The sequence below is a fragment of the Mesoplodon densirostris genome, chromosome 12 (assembly GCF_025265405.1).
Source record: "Mesoplodon densirostris isolate mMesDen1 chromosome 12, mMesDen1 primary haplotype, whole genome shotgun sequence".
Taxonomy (NCBI): Eukaryota; Metazoa; Chordata; class Mammalia; order Artiodactyla; family Ziphiidae; genus Mesoplodon; species Mesoplodon densirostris.
The window spans coordinates 85,122,602-85,140,176 of record NC_082672.1 but is presented as its reverse complement, the minus strand read 5'-3'; the positions used below and the strand labels follow the sequence as shown (position 1 = coordinate 85,140,176).

Sequence of the window (17,575 nt, the reverse complement as noted above, 5' to 3'; positions counted from 1 at the left end):
TGCTGGCGGCTGAGAGCAGCTCCCAGCCTCGTTGTCCCCTTCACAGCGCGCACCCCAGCCAGGCACTCGCCCATGGATTTAATTTTCACAGTAACTCCAAGAAAGGCTTACAAGAAATGTAATTTTTAAAAATCACAGAAATGAGGTCCCTAAAACAGGAGATTCAATTGAAAAGACCACAATTTAGGTGCAGTATGAGAAATACGTAATAATGCCCTTCCTCCTGAATGAGGGCTGTATCTCCATATTCCATTTAGGAATTCATTCAAATTCATTTGATAACCAAGTTACCTGGTTCGGCCCTCAGAATCACCCGGAATACAATGTAAGTAAGTACCTGTGTTTATAGTTGTACATGTGTGACAGACTTTATTTACGACTCAGTGTTTTCTGTCTTGTTGCCTGCACCATGCTAGCATTCATTGTTGGCAATATATTTCTTTTTAGGTATGTTACATTATATTCTTTTTGAAGGATTGGTAAAATATTATCAGAATTTAAGGTTTTCTACTAGTTTTTAGAATAGAGTATATTGCTTCTCCTATGCAGTATTTTCCCCTACAATGTATTTCCAAAATTACTTGAAATAGATATAAGAAATATTTTCCCCTGCCAAAATGGGAGCTGTCTTATACAACTGTACATATATACAGAAAACATGGCATATATTCAGGATTGCACATAGGATACTTATGAAGAAGAGATGAGGGAAGCAGGATGGAGGGAGGAGGAGAGAGGGGTAAAGAGGGAAGAGAGACGTTCTCCTAGAACAAGAACGTACAATACTCATGCCTTGTATTCCTATGATGCTTACATACATATTTCACTGAACGGTATGGAATAGTATCAAACACGGTGGTTAGAGTCGTGTTAATGTTACTATTTTATATTCTTATTCATTTTCTCTAAGTTCTACTACCTGCCTCAGCTCAATCAGGCTCTAAATGAACACTTTGTCAGTTCTTTGGTGACTGAGGGTATCCGCTGGTATTAAGGAATCTTTCAGAGTCTTGCCAACAAATCCCTTGATGTGTGACATTCAGATGGTGTGACCCCTTTTTTGGAGAGGTCTCGTCATGCTCCCTGAACATATATTTCACGTTTATGTGTTTAATTCAGTGGTTTCAGTGGTTCTCAAACTTCAGTTTTCATCAGAAACACTAGGGGGGCTAGTTAAGCCACAGACGCTGGCTCTCCCGCCAAGGTTTCTGATTCAGGTCAGGGGTGAGGTCTGTAAATCTGTCGTATCTCCGCCTGATGCTGACACAGCTGGTCTGGGAGCACAGTTTGAGAAATACCTTTTAAGAAAACACCTTCGGGCCTCCCTGGTGGCGCAGTGGTTGAGCGTCCGCCTGCCGATGCAGGGGATACGGGTTCGTGCCCCGGTCCGGGAGGATCCCACATGCCGCGGAGCGGCTGGGCCCGTGAGCCATGGCCGCTGAGCCTGCGCGTCCGGAGCCTGTGCTCCGCGACGGGGGAGGCCACAACAGTGAGAGGCCCGCATACCACACAAAAAAAAAAAAAAAGAAAACACCTTCGGGCCTCCCTGGTGGCGCAGTGGTTGAGAGTCCGCCTGCCGATGCAGGGGATACGGGTTCGTGCCCCGGTCTGGGAGGATCCCATATGCCGCGGAGCGGCTGGGCCCGTGAGCCATGGCCGCTGGGCCTGTGCATCCGGAGCCTGCGCTCCGCAACGGGGGAGGCCACAACAGTGAGAGGCCCGCATACCACCAAAAAAAAAAAAAAAAAAAAAAAAGAAAACACCTTCAAGTACTAGAAAGGCATGGTTCAAGGATCCTACAGGAATCCCACTCCACTTACTTAACCTCAGGCAAGTTAGCCAACTTGCTTTCCGCATTCCTTTATCTATACAACCAAAGCAAGAGGTAGGGAAAGAGGTAGGGAGGACTCAGACCAGAGCTGAAACAGCAGGGAAAGAAATGTGAGGATGAGACTCCAAAAGCAGTTTGAAAAAAGAAACAACACAACCAGAAGTCATTAGGAAGCAGGGGCGCTGGGTGGGACGGGAGAGCTTTAAAGGGAAGGAACTCCTTGGAGAGCTGCCAGGAATGACTCAGAGAAACACAGATCAAGGGGCAGCGACTCCCTCCTTCAGAAGAGAGGGCGGCTCCTTTTGGGGCCCAGGGCCCGTCTCTCCGTGTGTGCTCTGTAATTCTTCTAGGTTTAGGGCCCCAAGCCACCTGGGATTCCTTTATTATCTTCCTTTTGTATCTTTCCCTTTCCTCTCTCTGCTAATTCCTTCCCACCAAAGTACCAGTGGGCTAATGTCTTTTCCAGCCTAAAGAGAAAACTTTCCCTCCACCGTGCACGCCCCGTCCCCAACTGCCAACCTATCACTTCTCCTTCCTTCACAGACAAACGCCCCACCAGGGATTCCCCAGCCCCGCAGCTCCTTACACTGTGGTCTTCAGAGCAGCAGCACGACGTCACCTGGCAGCTCATCAGAAATGCACAAGCTCAAGCCTACTCCCATTTACCCTCATCATCTGATCTCCTGGCTTTGATAATGGAATTGATACCATTCCATCAATTTTCCCACTCCAAACTGTAGGCCACAGCTACCTACCTGGATTCTCTGCACTGCACACTGAACTTATCCAAAAAAATAAATTTTAGGATGTTTAGGATCCAAGTATTGAATCCAAAATCCTCAAGGTACTTTCATATTTCTAACAGAATCTTGAAATTTGAAAACCAACAGCAGGGCATTCAAAAAACACAAATAAAACCTGCAAAAAATTAAATATAATCCTAAATGAAAGGACTAGATTAAAATTTGCTACAGGGTAAACTATTCCAAAAACATCACAATGAGCAAAGACCTAGGAATACACAAGTACCCTGAGCAGTTTTAGCTTTTGTTCCGCAGAGGGGCCCCCAACATTGTCACTCTTCATTTATTCTGCTCTGATTATGTGACTGTGTGCCTGCACAGCTCCCTCAGAGGAGGAGCCCTGATACTCACCCTACCTGAGTGGGTTCCCTTTCCTAGGATGCTGGACCTCGCTCTCTGATTCTCCTTCCATCGTTACAGGGGTTTGGTGGATCTCCAGAAATGACAGATCAGCAAGGCTGCTTTGTTCGAGGTATTAACACCCACATAAACCTTTCCTAAACATATTCATTCAAAAATGTCGCCAAGGAGCCCTTCCCTGCCAGGTACTGGGCTAACCTAGGAGTACAGTGGTAATGAGAAAAGACACACTCCCCGAAAGCATGCAGTGTAGGCCCTACGGGGAAGACAGGCTGATTAAACCATTGTAATTTAGCTCAAAAATGCCGTAAACAGTACAGAATATCATGGGGACCCCTAGCAGGGGAATCTCATCTAGTCTAGGGAGGTAGTCAAGGAAGGCAGAAGAGATTTTAAAACTACATCAGCAGAAAAGAATACTGCAGTGCACAACTAGACCAAAAGGAGAGGGAGAACACATCCTCCAAAGAGAAACCACGTGTGCAAAAGCCTGGAGCTGAGAGAGAACAAGGTGGATTCAAGTAAGTGGAAGAAATTTCACATGTCGCTGAGCAGAATGTGGAGGACACAGTGGTGACAGACTGGGCTGGAGAGGGAAGCAAGTGCCACACTGTGGAGAGGCTTGGAGCCCGTTTTATGGGTTGAGGACTTCATCCTAAAGTAAGTGAGAGGACCTGAGACTAGGCTGCAATATGGACTTGAACACAGTAAGGCTACAACCACAGACATAGAGTCCAGTTGGGATTTTTCAGACAAGACCAAGACAGTGGTACTGGGAATGCAGAGAAGTGGAGGGAATCCAGAGATGCACCCCAACTAGGGCATCACCTGGACATGCCAGGTACCGACCTGAAACCCAGCTTAGGCTGCATCACACAGTGACATTCGGAGCCTCGTACAGGAACAGCATGGGAAGATGGATGGCCTCCACCTGGAACACTGCACATGTGAGACGCCAGGCTGCCCTGCCCAGGCCCAGCCTCTGGGGCTCCCTCAGGCCTCGTCCATGTGCCAGGACTTGTGCGGCCCTCCTGATTCCCTATCTCCACCATTCCCACCAGAGCCAGCGCCTGTGATGATAAGGAAGGTGTTCACATTTCTAAATTATCACTGCTACTGTTAAAGCCATTTGATACTGAGCTTTTTCAGTCTTAACTTTAATTTCTTTGCATGTTGACAGTGGTCTCTAATATCAAAAGTTTAATTCAGTTTTTATATATAATGAGTAAAGCATTTCTAATGTACAATTATAAATTTACTTTAAATTATTTTACAGACTTTCATTAGAATCCATACTAAATTAAGGGCGTATTCTCTGATGTGTATGTACATTATGCATGTGTGCTTTAAATCAACTGCAATTTAGGCAAATTCCCATTATTATTATATTTGACAATTTATACTCTAGGAGCTCATGTGAAGAAGGAAGTGCTATGCTTTCGTAGTCTATGCTCTTTCAGCCTCTGTAAAACAGGGAAGGCCCCAACATATAAATGCTGAGGCTCCACAACTGTGTCTGCAAGTCTGTTATTTGTGGTGTCTCCCCATTATGTGGTCGGGAACAGGGTGAGAAGGAAGGGAGGGCACAGAGGCTGAGTAGGCGGGACCAGAAGAGTGGCAGCCGGCAGCCACGACAGGCTCCGAGCAGGGTGGTGGCGATATCCAGCCCCTGCTCCGACACCTCACCAGCACCAGTCAGCTGAGAGCCTTTGCCTGAACGCAGACTTACAGGGAATGAGAAGTGGGGTCTGGGGTAGGCAGTGCTGCAGTAATGGGAACAGCAGGGGAGGCTGGACAAACTTGAACAGTGTCAGCAAGAAGGACGGGGAAGCTTCCACAGCCATCTGGTTGTGCTGGTCCTGCTCCCCAGGACCCCAAACTGAGAAGAGCTGAGTTCAACCTAAACCGACGGTGCTGCCCTGCCCACCACGCTTCCCAGCCCCAAGCCCGTGACACCTGAGCCCCAGATTCAATGAGTATTTACTAAATAAACAGACAAATCGATGAGTTAATTTGGTTTGATTTTCTTGTACTTTTTTACTTTAGCTCGTTGCTCATCCAGTAACCTATGTAACATGTATGAAGATACTGAGTGCCTATGTTGTAGGGGTAAAAGCATATGCCTGACAGGACATCCATCTCTGTCCCTCCTGTAAATGCCAAAGTACTGTGCAAGTCTCACAGCAACCGTCCAGATCCCATTAGCACATTCACATACACACTCAAAGCTCAGATCTAAATCTGCTCACTGAAGTCCTAGGCCAGTCTTCCCACTAACAAGGCCCTGTGCCTGTCGTCACATCCCTTTCAAACCCTGGTCAACATTTAAGAACGACCACTAATGTCTTCCTGGCCAGTCTCTATGCTCTGTGTCTCCCTCAACTACCTACTCAGGCCCTACCTAAATCCTTGCAACATTATAAGGCCATCACTTAACAGGAAGCTGTTCTAGATAAAAGAACACTTTTCTCTCTCTTGTTTTCTCCCCTATAAATCAAGAAGATTCTTGGGGGAAAAAACAGCTCTCTAATTTATTCATTATCCCCACCACTTCCCCACTCTTTAAGTTATGTGTTCAGTTACAAGGAAGAGAATTATGTGGATAACAGTGGCTTAAACCATTACTTATCTTTGAAAACAAAATTCCTAATAAAGTAATCCTAGAGTTGCTTTGGCTGGTCAGCAGTGACAAGAAGGACCAAGGCTCTTCTCACCCTCCTGCTTATCATCCTTACCATGTTGACATTCATTTTTCAATATTGCCACATGGTTGTAAAACAGCTACCGCAGTTCCAGGCATCACATCTTCATGTGGCAGTGCCCATACAGGAAGCAAGTGGTTGAGGTAAAAACATTTTTAAATTGCTACCTTTCACAGGCCTCAATCTCTTTATACAATGAGGTGAATCTGTACCAAAAGCTCTAAAGATTCCTCTTTAGCTTCCATTGCTCAACCATAGAACAATACTGGCAAAACAAGTCTAAGCCTTTCATAGATTAACCCACTAGGCATGGGCACATGTCTGTCAAAACAGAATTGGACTGTTTTAGTAAAGACGAAGGAAGCTGGCTATTGAGTAGACAGCTAACCTGTCTGTCACACATCACCCAGAAGGTTTTAAGAAATGTGACACCGGATGTCTGGGTTTCTTTCATCCATCCTCCCTCCCTCCCTCCTCTAATAAGAAGCATTTAGGTAAAATTAAAATGTGGCATAATTCCAAGAGCAAGTTCTATGTATACCTTCTCTATATAGTCTAGCCCCTTAATAAATACAATAAAGAAGAATATTTCCCTTTAAGAAACTACAGAAAAGTAAATCAGAATAAAGAAATAGCTGAGTTCCTGAAATGCTGTATAAACCATATCATACTTCCTTATTTGTTTACTTTGCCATTTCAGCTCTGCTTTATCTAATTCTGGGTTGTTCGGTTGCTTCAATGGATAGCTGATGCTGTAGATTAAGTTCCCCAGCCTCTCAATCCGTCAGGAAGGATTCCATTCACCATTTTTTGAGGGCCTGTGGTCTCTGAACACTGGAGAACATGCATGTGTAAAGAAATACATAATATAAATACACCTATAAAATAGTTTGATTTTCAGCGATGGAGTTTTCTTAGAGCAAGGCATGTCAGTCTTTCAAGTCATACATCTTTAAAAACCAACTATGTTCCTCCTTTATTTTCCTATCAATCTAATACCCCCCCTTTCTTAGTTTTTTTTTCCTTTCCCCTTTAATACTGACTCTATTTATCTGAATCTATCCTTTTATTCCTCATTTTTCAAGGTTAAGCTAACAGATGGAGAGTCAGACTACTTCCAAACATCTGCACTGAAACACTTTACCTGCAACTCTTGCTGTGAGTAAAAGAGATTTTAATTACATGATATTTGAAAATTCCTCTCACAGGCACTGTAAGTGAAAGGTTTCAACGTAAAAACAAGTCACCCTGGAGGCTCTCACCGTTAGGTCCACTCACGTCCCGAACAAATCACACACCCCACCGTATTGGTGTTGTAAACAGACCCTTGATGGTAGACAACAGTTCTGATACCATGGATGTTTATGATACAGTTCAGTATTACTGGGAATTTTTACATGTGTGCCATTATATCAGTCATATGACTGCACAAAAAAAGTTAAAAATAAGTATGTTTGCCATTCACAGATATTCTCAAAGAGGCCATTGCCTAGAAAGACGAGAGAGACTAAAATGTGGCTATAAATCATGTAACACTGTTTCTGCTCACACAGTGATGAGATTTAGTAACACCACGGGTATTGGGTTAGCAGGGTTTGCCTGAGTCTAGCAGGTACCCAACTAGCACCCACGGCAGGCACCAGTCCACTACGCCTGCACATCCTAATATGACAGTCACGCTCTTTCCAACGGCCCCTTGCCCTCTGCCCACCCTGCAGTGTTGGAACCTGCAGCCTCCCCGTAGCCTCATCCACGGTGATAACTTCACTATCACTTAAATACCAGGAAATCCTTACTGTCAGTCTATATTTCCAGTCTGCTCATCCCCTTTGAGATTTAGGACCATACTTCCACCTTCCTTCTAGGTAATGCCTATATACTCAGGGATATGTTCAGAACACTCTCAGACAGACCTGGACTCAACCTGTTATCCTATAAGCTTTCTTCTGTGTTCACTATCTGGATTCAAAGCATCACAATCAATTTAATGAACAAGAATTAGAAACCTCAATTATCCTACACGCCTCCAGCTCCCTTAAAACCCCCTCTTAACTCATTCACAAACTTCTGAAGTTTCTACTCTGAAACTGTGCATTTTGGTTCTCTCTATCACAGATCTAGTTCAACGCATCACTCTTTTTTTGGGGGGGAGGGGTTCGTGGGCCTCTCACTGTTGTGGCCTCTCCCATTGCGGAGCACAGGCCCCGGACGCGCAGGCTCAGCGGCCACGGCTCACGGGCCCAGCCACTCCGCGGCATGTGGGATCTTCCCAGACCGGGGCACGAACCCGCGTCCCCTGCATAGACAGGCGGACTCTCAACCACTGCGCCACCAGGGAAGCCCCAACGCATCACTCTTCACGTGGGCTTGGTAAACCCTTTTAGAACATGCCTCCTTGCCTCCAAGCACTGCCACAGCCAAAGCATCCTCTGCACTCCACTTCATTTGACAAATATGGATTGAGCACCTTCTGTGAGGCAGGCTTTGGGGTGGGTCTTGAGTAGAGAGTGGTGAGCAAATCAAAGACCCTCTCCTCAGCAAACCCAGACTCAAGTCAAAGAGATCAAGCAGCAACCAAGTAAGCAAACAGAGACATAACCCACAGTGGCGGGAGTTTGGGTAAAAAATAATTGTGCGTGGTGCTATACCTGTAGTGATCACTGATCAGGGGTCACTTAGAATAAGACCCCTAGGAAGGCGAGAGGCAACCACACGTCAGAGAGACGAGCATAGCAAAGATCCGAGGCAAGGAGAGCCTGCCCAGGCTGGAAGGAAGCCCAGGGAGACTGGAGCTGTGTGCACAGCGGGGAGGGTACATGCGTGCGGGGCAGCAGAAGTGAGATCACCACGGCGTCAAGAGCCACGGCCATAAGGGGGAGTCTAGTGCCAGGCACAACGGGAAGTCAGGGAAAGCTTTTAGGCAAAGGAGTAACACGATCTGATTTACATTTTCAAATAATCGGCAGAGTTACATTTCACAATCACAACGTGAGGGTCAGTCCTCTGAGTCAAAAAGGTGAACGGCTCCTGAGGAAGGAGGTGCCCACGTGCTCTGGTTTGTCCTAGCGGGTCCTGGTCTTCCCTGCTGTCCTCGTGTCGTTATCACAGTCCCCCTTTCGCTCTCTCTCACGGGTTCTATGGAGATCACACATCGTTGGCCAGCTCACTCATAAGGAACATTCCTCAGGCTGACATCCACAGCCCTTCTGAGCATGGTCCCCACTCCCCTCTCTGCCTCTCCCTGTCAGATCTCTACCTTACGGCCTTCTGGGCTCGGGGCTGTCCCGCTGGCCATGGTGAACGGGGCAGATATTCTCCCTGCTGCCCAGCTCACACTACTGCCTCTTGCTGCAGGCTCTGACCACCTCCCTGTTATGGACAGACTTGCGAGGGGCAAACCTGGGAAGCCTGTCCAGAAACCAGGCAGAATGAATGGCTTCCTGCTCTGCACTTCGTCACTGACTCTATGGGTGAATTATCTATATACAGGTCTGTTTTCCCTGCTGGAATGGTAGGTACTTCATGGTAAGGACAGCACCTCTCTCTATGTGTTTTTGGGTCCTCACCACCCACTGCGTGCCTGGTCCAGAGCTGGTACTTGATACCGGGCTGCTGGATGAATTATGTAATATAAAAGCAACATAAAATACAGAGTAAAATAATCTGGATGAGTGCGATTTTTAAATTAATTTCTCCAGTAAACTTAAAGTATTATTGCCTTTGCATCTAGACAATTTATTCTCCAACTTCATCCCCAGGTGTAATGCAGCCCCATCCATTAGAAAGTGACAATAAGTTTTTCATGAATGATTAGAAGTAAAAAATCTTTATAGGTAAGAAGAAGCAGTCTAATTTTAGGAAACTAAACAATGGTGTCTTGGTAACAAATTTCTAAATAACTGTGAAGCTGAAATAAAACAGACTGATATATCCCCAGGTTTCATCCACTCACCACTCTCAAATGATCCCGGACAAATACTGCTCAGAAGTTGCTGTTGACGTAATTGCAGAACTTCAGCTTCCAAGGCTTCGACTTTTGCTCTCCACTTTGATTCCTGCCCAGACACCATCCTTGCAAGATGCTCTGTGTGTTCTCTGCTGCTTTTGTCTGCTGGTTTTGAGTGGATAATTGCCAAGGCCAGAGCCAGCTTTGAAGTTCTCAAATACCATGCTTGATCATCCATCCTGGCTTTTGTCCCTATCATGTAATAAGAAAAAAAAGTTACAGAAATTCCTTGCAGTACATTTCATTTGCTCAAAATGGATTTCGCAGAATAACACTAACTAATAAGGTTACAACTTGAAACCAAATAGCAGAAAAATTTCTCAGGAACTGAAGACAGTTTGAAAAAAACACGCAGAAGAGAAATGCAAACACATGCACATTAAGTGTATTAAGATTCAAAACAGTAGGTGAGGATAATCTGACAATTTCTTGGAATGCAAAAAACACAAATTAATTCATTTAGTGGTTTCTAACCAGAGACACACGTTGAAATCTCTGAGGGAGCTTTTTTTTTTTTTTTTTTTTTTTTGCAGTACGCGGGCCTCTCACCGCTGTGGCCTCTCCCGCCGCGGAGCACAGGCTCCAGACGCGCAGGCCCAGCCGCTCCGCGGCATGTGGGATATTCCCAGACCGGGGCATGAACCCGCATCCCCTGCATCAGCAGGTGGACTCTCAACCGCTGCGCCACCAGGGAAGCCCTCTGAGGGAGCTTTTTAATATATATACCTGGTCTCATCCCTCCAAAATTCTGATTCGGCAAATCTGGGGCAGGACCGAGGCTTTTATATCTTACAAAGAGTTCACTGTGTAATCAGAATCACTAAATTACATCCTTCGTTTAAATGTAAGCCCTTCTACTCCTGTAACCCACTCGAAGTCTTGAAGCCAGTGCCCCGCAATCCTGAAGGCCTTAGTGAACCTTTACCCACTATTCCTGCTTCTCACCAAGCCCCTCTGATCTATATTTAGAACAATCTTCCAAATATTTGCATCATTTTAGCTATGACTCTGCTCTGACTCCACACCTCCAAAGCTTTGCAATTGCCACCGTGAGGATACTTTTCCAAACCAACACTGTTCCACAGTCTGACAATTATGAGGACAACAGGACACTAAGTTCATTGGTTTAATACCAATGAATATTCATTGGTTTAATACCAATGAATATTCATTGGTTTAATACCAATGAATATTCATTGGTTTAATACCAATGAAGCATAAACCCCTGTGGACCTCCACCATGCTTTACTGAATTTAGGGGCTTTGCACATAAAACATGCTACATAAACATTTTTAATGAACGGTTAAAAAGTACAATGGTGCAGAAAATTCAGGACTTTTAGTTGCCACATCTACATACTAACATAATTTCAAATTCCACACTTCCACCTTCATTTCCTTCAGTTTCTCGAGGCTATTCTCCACCATGGTTGGATCACAGTCATACAAATAGATGTACACAGCCCAAGGTCATTCCCATTCACTTCTCTGAATTTTCCCCAATTATGACGCCCTGACAGTCTTACAGCTGCCAAGGCCCTGTGTACAACACCTTTCAAAGAACAGCTTGAAAGGCTGCATATCCAATCTTACCACATGTATTCCCACCCTCTACAATGAGTATCTATCTGATATCCTAAAAATTTTCACTGAAAACATACAATCTAACAGGTAGCATAATGCTGTTTTATTATAATCAGAGATGAACACAAGAATGTGTGTACAATATGTTCATTACAGGATTATTTATAATATTTAAAACTGGGACCAACAACCAGTTAAGTAAATAATCATATACCATACAAATGATAATTACATATCCATTAAATACTGAATTTTCAGAGAAATTTTTATTAGCATGGGAAAGTGTTAATGATGTGCTGAGGGGAAAAACAGTGAATTCATGAAATTATATGTAAAACCCAATTATGTACAAAAATTAAGTAGTACTTCCCTCTACTGTAGAATTATTACTGATTTTTTCTCATATTTCTCTAAATTTTCCTTATTTTCTGCATTGAATATGTATCTACTATAGTCAGAAGAAAATTTATAAAAAATGGATTTCTAAAAGCAAAATACAGCTGCCATTTTCCAAACTTTCGCAGCTGGAGAATACACCAAGGACTAGATACTGTTAAGATGGACAGACTAATAGGAGTTACAGCTCCACTGATTTTAGCTGTCACAGCACCCCTTTCACTTGGCTGGTTCATCCTCCATCTGTTGTGTCGGCACGGGAAGCAGGAGAACCCACCTCTCAGCGCTCCACAAAGGCACGCTGTGCAGAAAGCGCACAGGGACGGATGCCTCTCCCTAAGGAAGGTTAACACGTATGTACAACAGTACTGACAGAAGATAACAATGGTAATAGTAATTAATAATAAGTGACCTATTTAAAGTGTTTCTGTTAGAAAAGAATCTGACATTCAATTATGAATGGTGGGAATCTTGGCTAAAAAAAAAAAAAAGAAAACAGCTTATTAGCATAAGAGGACAAAGTTCTCTGATAATAAAACACAGCAAACTCCCTGTCACTTTGCAGAAATATTTAATTAATTGATTCAAGCAAGCTGATTAATTAAATGTTCTGATTTTTAAGTCATCATATGTGATTTGTTAATAGTCTTAAAACCATGCTGAGTATCAGTGAATGGAAAAAAGATCAAATTATAAAGTGCTTCTGGATCATAAACATCCCAGGGTCACTTTTCTGAACATTAATCAGAAAGAAATGTATCACAAATAAGCAGAATACGACTGCTAATAGACATCTCTGGTACAGACTCTATGGTATAAATCACACTCAAAACACACACAGAACCACAACCTACACCCAAACAGAGCAAGCTTTTAAACTCCTTCCTCGTGTTTCTTTGGGGTTTTTTTTGTATGTGTGTATTATAAATATATACCTTCTTTATTTTAGGATAGCATTCCTATGCTCAAAGTACCATTTGCAAGGTGAAGATAATTCTATTTCCCCTAAAATTTCATGGAGAAAAAGATGAGCTTCCTAGATATACCCTCTGTTTAACTGAGAAAAAAAGTCAGTAGTAACTTTCAGAAAGACTTTTGTAAATTCAATTTATGCTCAAATAATTATACTAAACAATTAAAATGAACATTTAATGTTCCTCAATAAGGTATTTAGTGTCTTTGAATTCTTAATAGCTTAAAGTATAAAATTTTAACAGTCTTTTTAGAATAGTGCATTTGATCAAATGGGCTTTCTTTTTCCTGCATTTGGGAACAGTCCTCACCATAACAAAGTCCCCGCTGGGCTACAGAAAAATCTAGTCATTTTCCCTCTGTCCTCTACTCTCCTTCAGGCACGCGTGCAGAAACAGCTACTTGGCAAACAGTATTTTAGCAATTTTTATCCACCCTACTTCTGCTATCCTCATTTTCCCCTACTGAACTTAAATTTGTTATCAACTAACCAATTCTCTGTACTGTCAAAACTGTTTTAAATTATAATCCTGAATTCTGAAGTTAGTTCATCTCCAAGATCATTGATGAAAATTCTATGAAGAGCCCCAGACCACTCATATATAAGAATAATGGAAGTTTAAATTAGATAACCATTCAGGAAAATATTTTCCTAATATGTACCAAACATCTTCAAAACATTTATCCCCCTTTGGCCCAGCAATACAAGTCCTAAGATTTTATCTTAAAGAAATGACCAGAACTACAACAAAACTTTATGCCCACAGATGGTCTTACAGGATTATTTATAACTACCAAAAAAAAAAAACAAAAACAAAACAAAACCTGTCACCAGCTTGAACATCTAACAATCAAAACATATTAATTAAATTGTCACATATTATACAATTTAATTGAAAATGTTTTTGAAAACATTTAAAAGTATGGGAAAATATTTCCCACATGATGTTAACTACAGATGCAAATGTTAACTACTAAATGCAAAACCACAATGAGATAACACCTCACACCTGTCAGAACATCTATCATGAAAAAGAACACAACAAATGTTAGCAGGGATGTGGAAAAAAGGGAATCCTTGTACACTGTTGGTGGAACTGTAAATCGGTGCAGCCACTATGGAACAGTATGGAGGTTTCTCGAAAAACTAAAAATAGAACTATCGTATGACCCAGCAATTCCACTCCTGGGTATATATCCAAAAACAAAAACAATAATTCAAAAAGATACATGCACCTCAACGTTTATAGCAGCATTGTTTACAATAGCCAAGATATATGGAAAGCGACCTACGTGTCCATCAACAGATGAATGGATAATGAAGATGTGGTACATATATATACAATGGAATACTACTCAGCCATAAAAAAGAATGAAATTTTGCCATTTGCAGCAACATGGATGGACTTGGAGGGTATTATGCTAAGTGAAGTTAAGTCAGACAGAGAAAGACAAATACTGCATGATATCACTCATATGTGTAATCTAAAAAAATACAACAAACTAGTAAATATAACAAAAAAGAAGCAGATTCACAGATATAGAGAACAAACTACTGGTTACCAGTTGGGGGGAGGGGCAGTATAAGGGTAGAAGACTGGGAGGTACAAACTATTGGGTGTAAGATCGGCTCAAGAATGTATTGTACAACACAGAGAATAGAGCCAACATTTTGTAGTAACTGTAAATGGAGTGTAATGTTTAAAAACTGTATAAAAATAAATTTTTAAAAAGTTAAATAAAAGAAGAGTAAATGCAATAAAATCAGAAAAAAAAGAAATAACCACACATTAAACATGCTCAGAAATGTTTAACTGTCCAAGTTCTTTCAGAATTGAGGAAACACAGCCAACGGAATGAGAATTCTGCCTCCTAGGTTTTCTAGTCTCCCTTCCTGATCAGCCTTCACCAAATTCTACTAATGAAACCAAGTCCCCCTAAAGCGGAGTTCCCTTACCGAGTTTATTACTAATCTCTCTATCCAAATCTTTATTCCCTTTCTTGTCCCCTCTGACCTCCATCCTGTGCTAACTGAACACTAATCAACCAGAGTCAGATGACTAAGATTTCTGCTGCCAATAACAGCGTTAATGTCCTAAAATTGCTCTAACAGTTATCATCATTAACGTACAAATTCAGGTTGTTTCTCCTAACAGGCCCCTAAGCCGTGGACCATCTGGCCAGAGAGTAATAAACCAGAGTCATCCTGACCCCTGAAACTATGATTAAGGACTAAGAAACATCACAGAAATGTCACAAAACAATGATTAATCCCTGCACATTTGTTCTTTGCCTTTAAAACATCCCTAACTCAAAGACCAAGCTAAAGTGGATCTGAGGCTTGTCTCCCGTTCCCTTGACTGGTGCCCTGCAATAAATGCTGTGCTTTCCTTCACAACCTGGGGTCAGTAGATTGGCTTTGCTGCACATCAGGTGAGTGGACCCAAATTCGGTTCAATAACACTTAGCCTGTGGACTTCAGATCTTTCCATGTCCATAGGAGATGCATGTCCTCTTGTTAGATGTGTTTTGTGTTCCTTCTAATTCAAAATACACAGTGGATTTTAGAGGTAGTGGGGGCAGAAAAACTTTCCAGTGTGACTAAGCAGCAAGCTACTAGCCACTGTATCCCCAGTGCCATGATAGCTGACTGGCTCATAGCAGGCATTCTACTGAGTACCTGAAGGACTGAATGAGTGAGTGACTGTATCGGTGCGGGTCAGGCAGTCACAGAGGGCTGCTTGGCCAGCGCTTATCCCGGCGCTCCGCTAGTCCTTGTTAATTACATACTAGGGAGACTGGCACTGCAGGGAGAATGGATTAGGAGGGGAATTTAATTAGTTAACCTGAAGGTCACATCTGTCTCTCTTCACTTTACAAAGCCTCCTTTCTTGACTACCTCCAATGAGTCTACCCCCTCTAAACGTATGCCTTTCTAGAGTACACCCTTAAACTTTCACCAGTATAACTCCTGAGTAAAGAAAATACAAGACAAAATCTAGTTCATACACAGGTTTAGGTCAGAGGGTAAGCTATAAGGAAGAAAACCAGATTTTATCTCATGTAAACCCTATGATAAATACTTGTTTTCCCAGTAAAGCAAGAAACTGAAGAACATTGGCTGAACATTCCCTAAATGACTGAGCTGACTACGATAAGATAAGCCCAGATGTTGGAGGAGATCCCAAGGACCATACGCCATACGCATTTATCAAATACCAGTCTGGGGACAGCTGAGCTATGGCAATGCCAGAATGGTAAGACATTACAAAACTTTTTCGATAGGTTCAGTAAAGTTTGGACAAGGCCTAACATGCACTTTTTAGATCAGATCCAGCTGACAAATTCTCTAATTACTGTTACAGTTTCAGCACATACTGTACTGTGAATTGTTCTGCAGATTAACATCATGTGAAATTTTACATAAAAGAATCAGGAGTTCCTCAAGATTTCAAATCTCTCCACTTTAATTATTAAGGGGGTCTTTAAAGCCTTCTCAGCAAAGAGTCTGTGAATAACAAGAAGCTTAGAAAGATAAAAGGATACGTGCTTTTTTTTTTCTGTTTCATTCCCATCATAACAGGCCAACTACCTGTAATCTTCCTCTTGTTGAAAGAATTAACATAGATTTAAATTGTCTACAGAGTGTCTTAACATGGTTTTCTTTTCATGCAACCCCCCAACTCTCACCTTTTGATTCCTCAATGCCTCTTTTTTGTCCTAGAAAAGATTTTCTCTGGATTTTGGCAAGAAATACTGCAGAATTTCACACAGGAAAAGTGCATCACACGTATTTCATAAGTCAGCAAAAAGTACACTGATTCAGAAATGTAGAGTCATGTATATTCATCACAATCAGTAATCATCTTCCACTATGCAAATCCACAGAAGGAATGGGGATCTGATACGTACTGTTGACACGTATTTAGAAAATAAATTGGAAGAATTATAGGTATTTCCTAGTTCCCAGCTACTTCACACATTGATAAAGACATAATGCTTATCACAAAACAATCATATTGTTCTATTAAAAAGTCTGACAATCTACATAACTCAAATTCACAAACTGCACAAATTTGGAATCTTTGTTAGTCAGAAAATGAGGAAGACTGCAGAATGAAGCCAGAAACCAAAGAAACCACCAGAAGAGGCAACTGAGAGAGGATCAGTCAATCCCAGGAGAGAGAGAGGAGCAGCTGGGACCACTGAGCCAGGGCCTGAGCTTCAAGGAAAACAGAAGACTAAAGAGGGAAGGTGGTGCGCACAGAGTACCCTGCAGAAGGTAAAAGGCCCTATCCCAAGAAGTCCCCTTTTGTAAATGACACATAAGGAAATACGATGTGTTTTCACCACGCCATCTTAGACTTCACCTGTGCACTTGAAATGTGAACTCAAGGAAGCACAAGCAGCAGCGCAGAAACATTTTCTTTAAGGCTCATCTTAACTCTGAACAAGTGCCCTGATTCCCATCTATCTCACTCATGTAAGTCTCACCAAGGAGACCGCCACAAATTTCACAGAGCAACTGACAACGCTTCATGGCCTCTCACAGGGCCTCATTTCACAAGTAAGTCTTTATTAAGTAGAAAGTTCTTTTACTTTCTACTTAGGTTTGCATTTAAAATATTGATAGATTAGAGTTCTACTTTTTTACTTGCCTTAGAATGGCCCACAAAAAAGGGAGACCGTTTCACAGATACTGAGCACTTTGATGCTAGACATCCTCTAGCACTTGATGTTCTTTGCCCTTTTGTCCCTTTAAACTCAGCCCCTCAACTTGCTGCAGACAACAAAAACAGAGGCAATGTAGCCCTTGCTGTAGGGAAGCCGTCACTCAGGACTGGTCCCCATGCATTCCTCTACAGTGTGCATTTCTACCTGCTTCTGCCCAGACTCTCAACCTACTCCTACTGTTCCTCCA

The 17,575-nt window shown here is 42.5% G+C and overlaps 1 protein-coding gene across 1 annotated transcript in view; it reads right to left on the bottom strand.

The window, feature by feature from the left end:
* MEI4 (meiotic double-stranded break formation protein 4) overlaps positions 1-9,880 on the bottom strand; it is a 185,308-nt gene extending 175,428 nt beyond the window's left edge. The window contains exon 1 of the mRNA XM_060114559.1: positions 9,649-9,880. Within this exon, the coding sequence (XP_059970542.1) occupies positions 9,649-9,880 (232 nt within the window). The remainder of the gene's footprint in view (positions 1-9,648) is intronic.
* Positions 9,881-17,575: the final 7,695 nt, after the last annotated feature.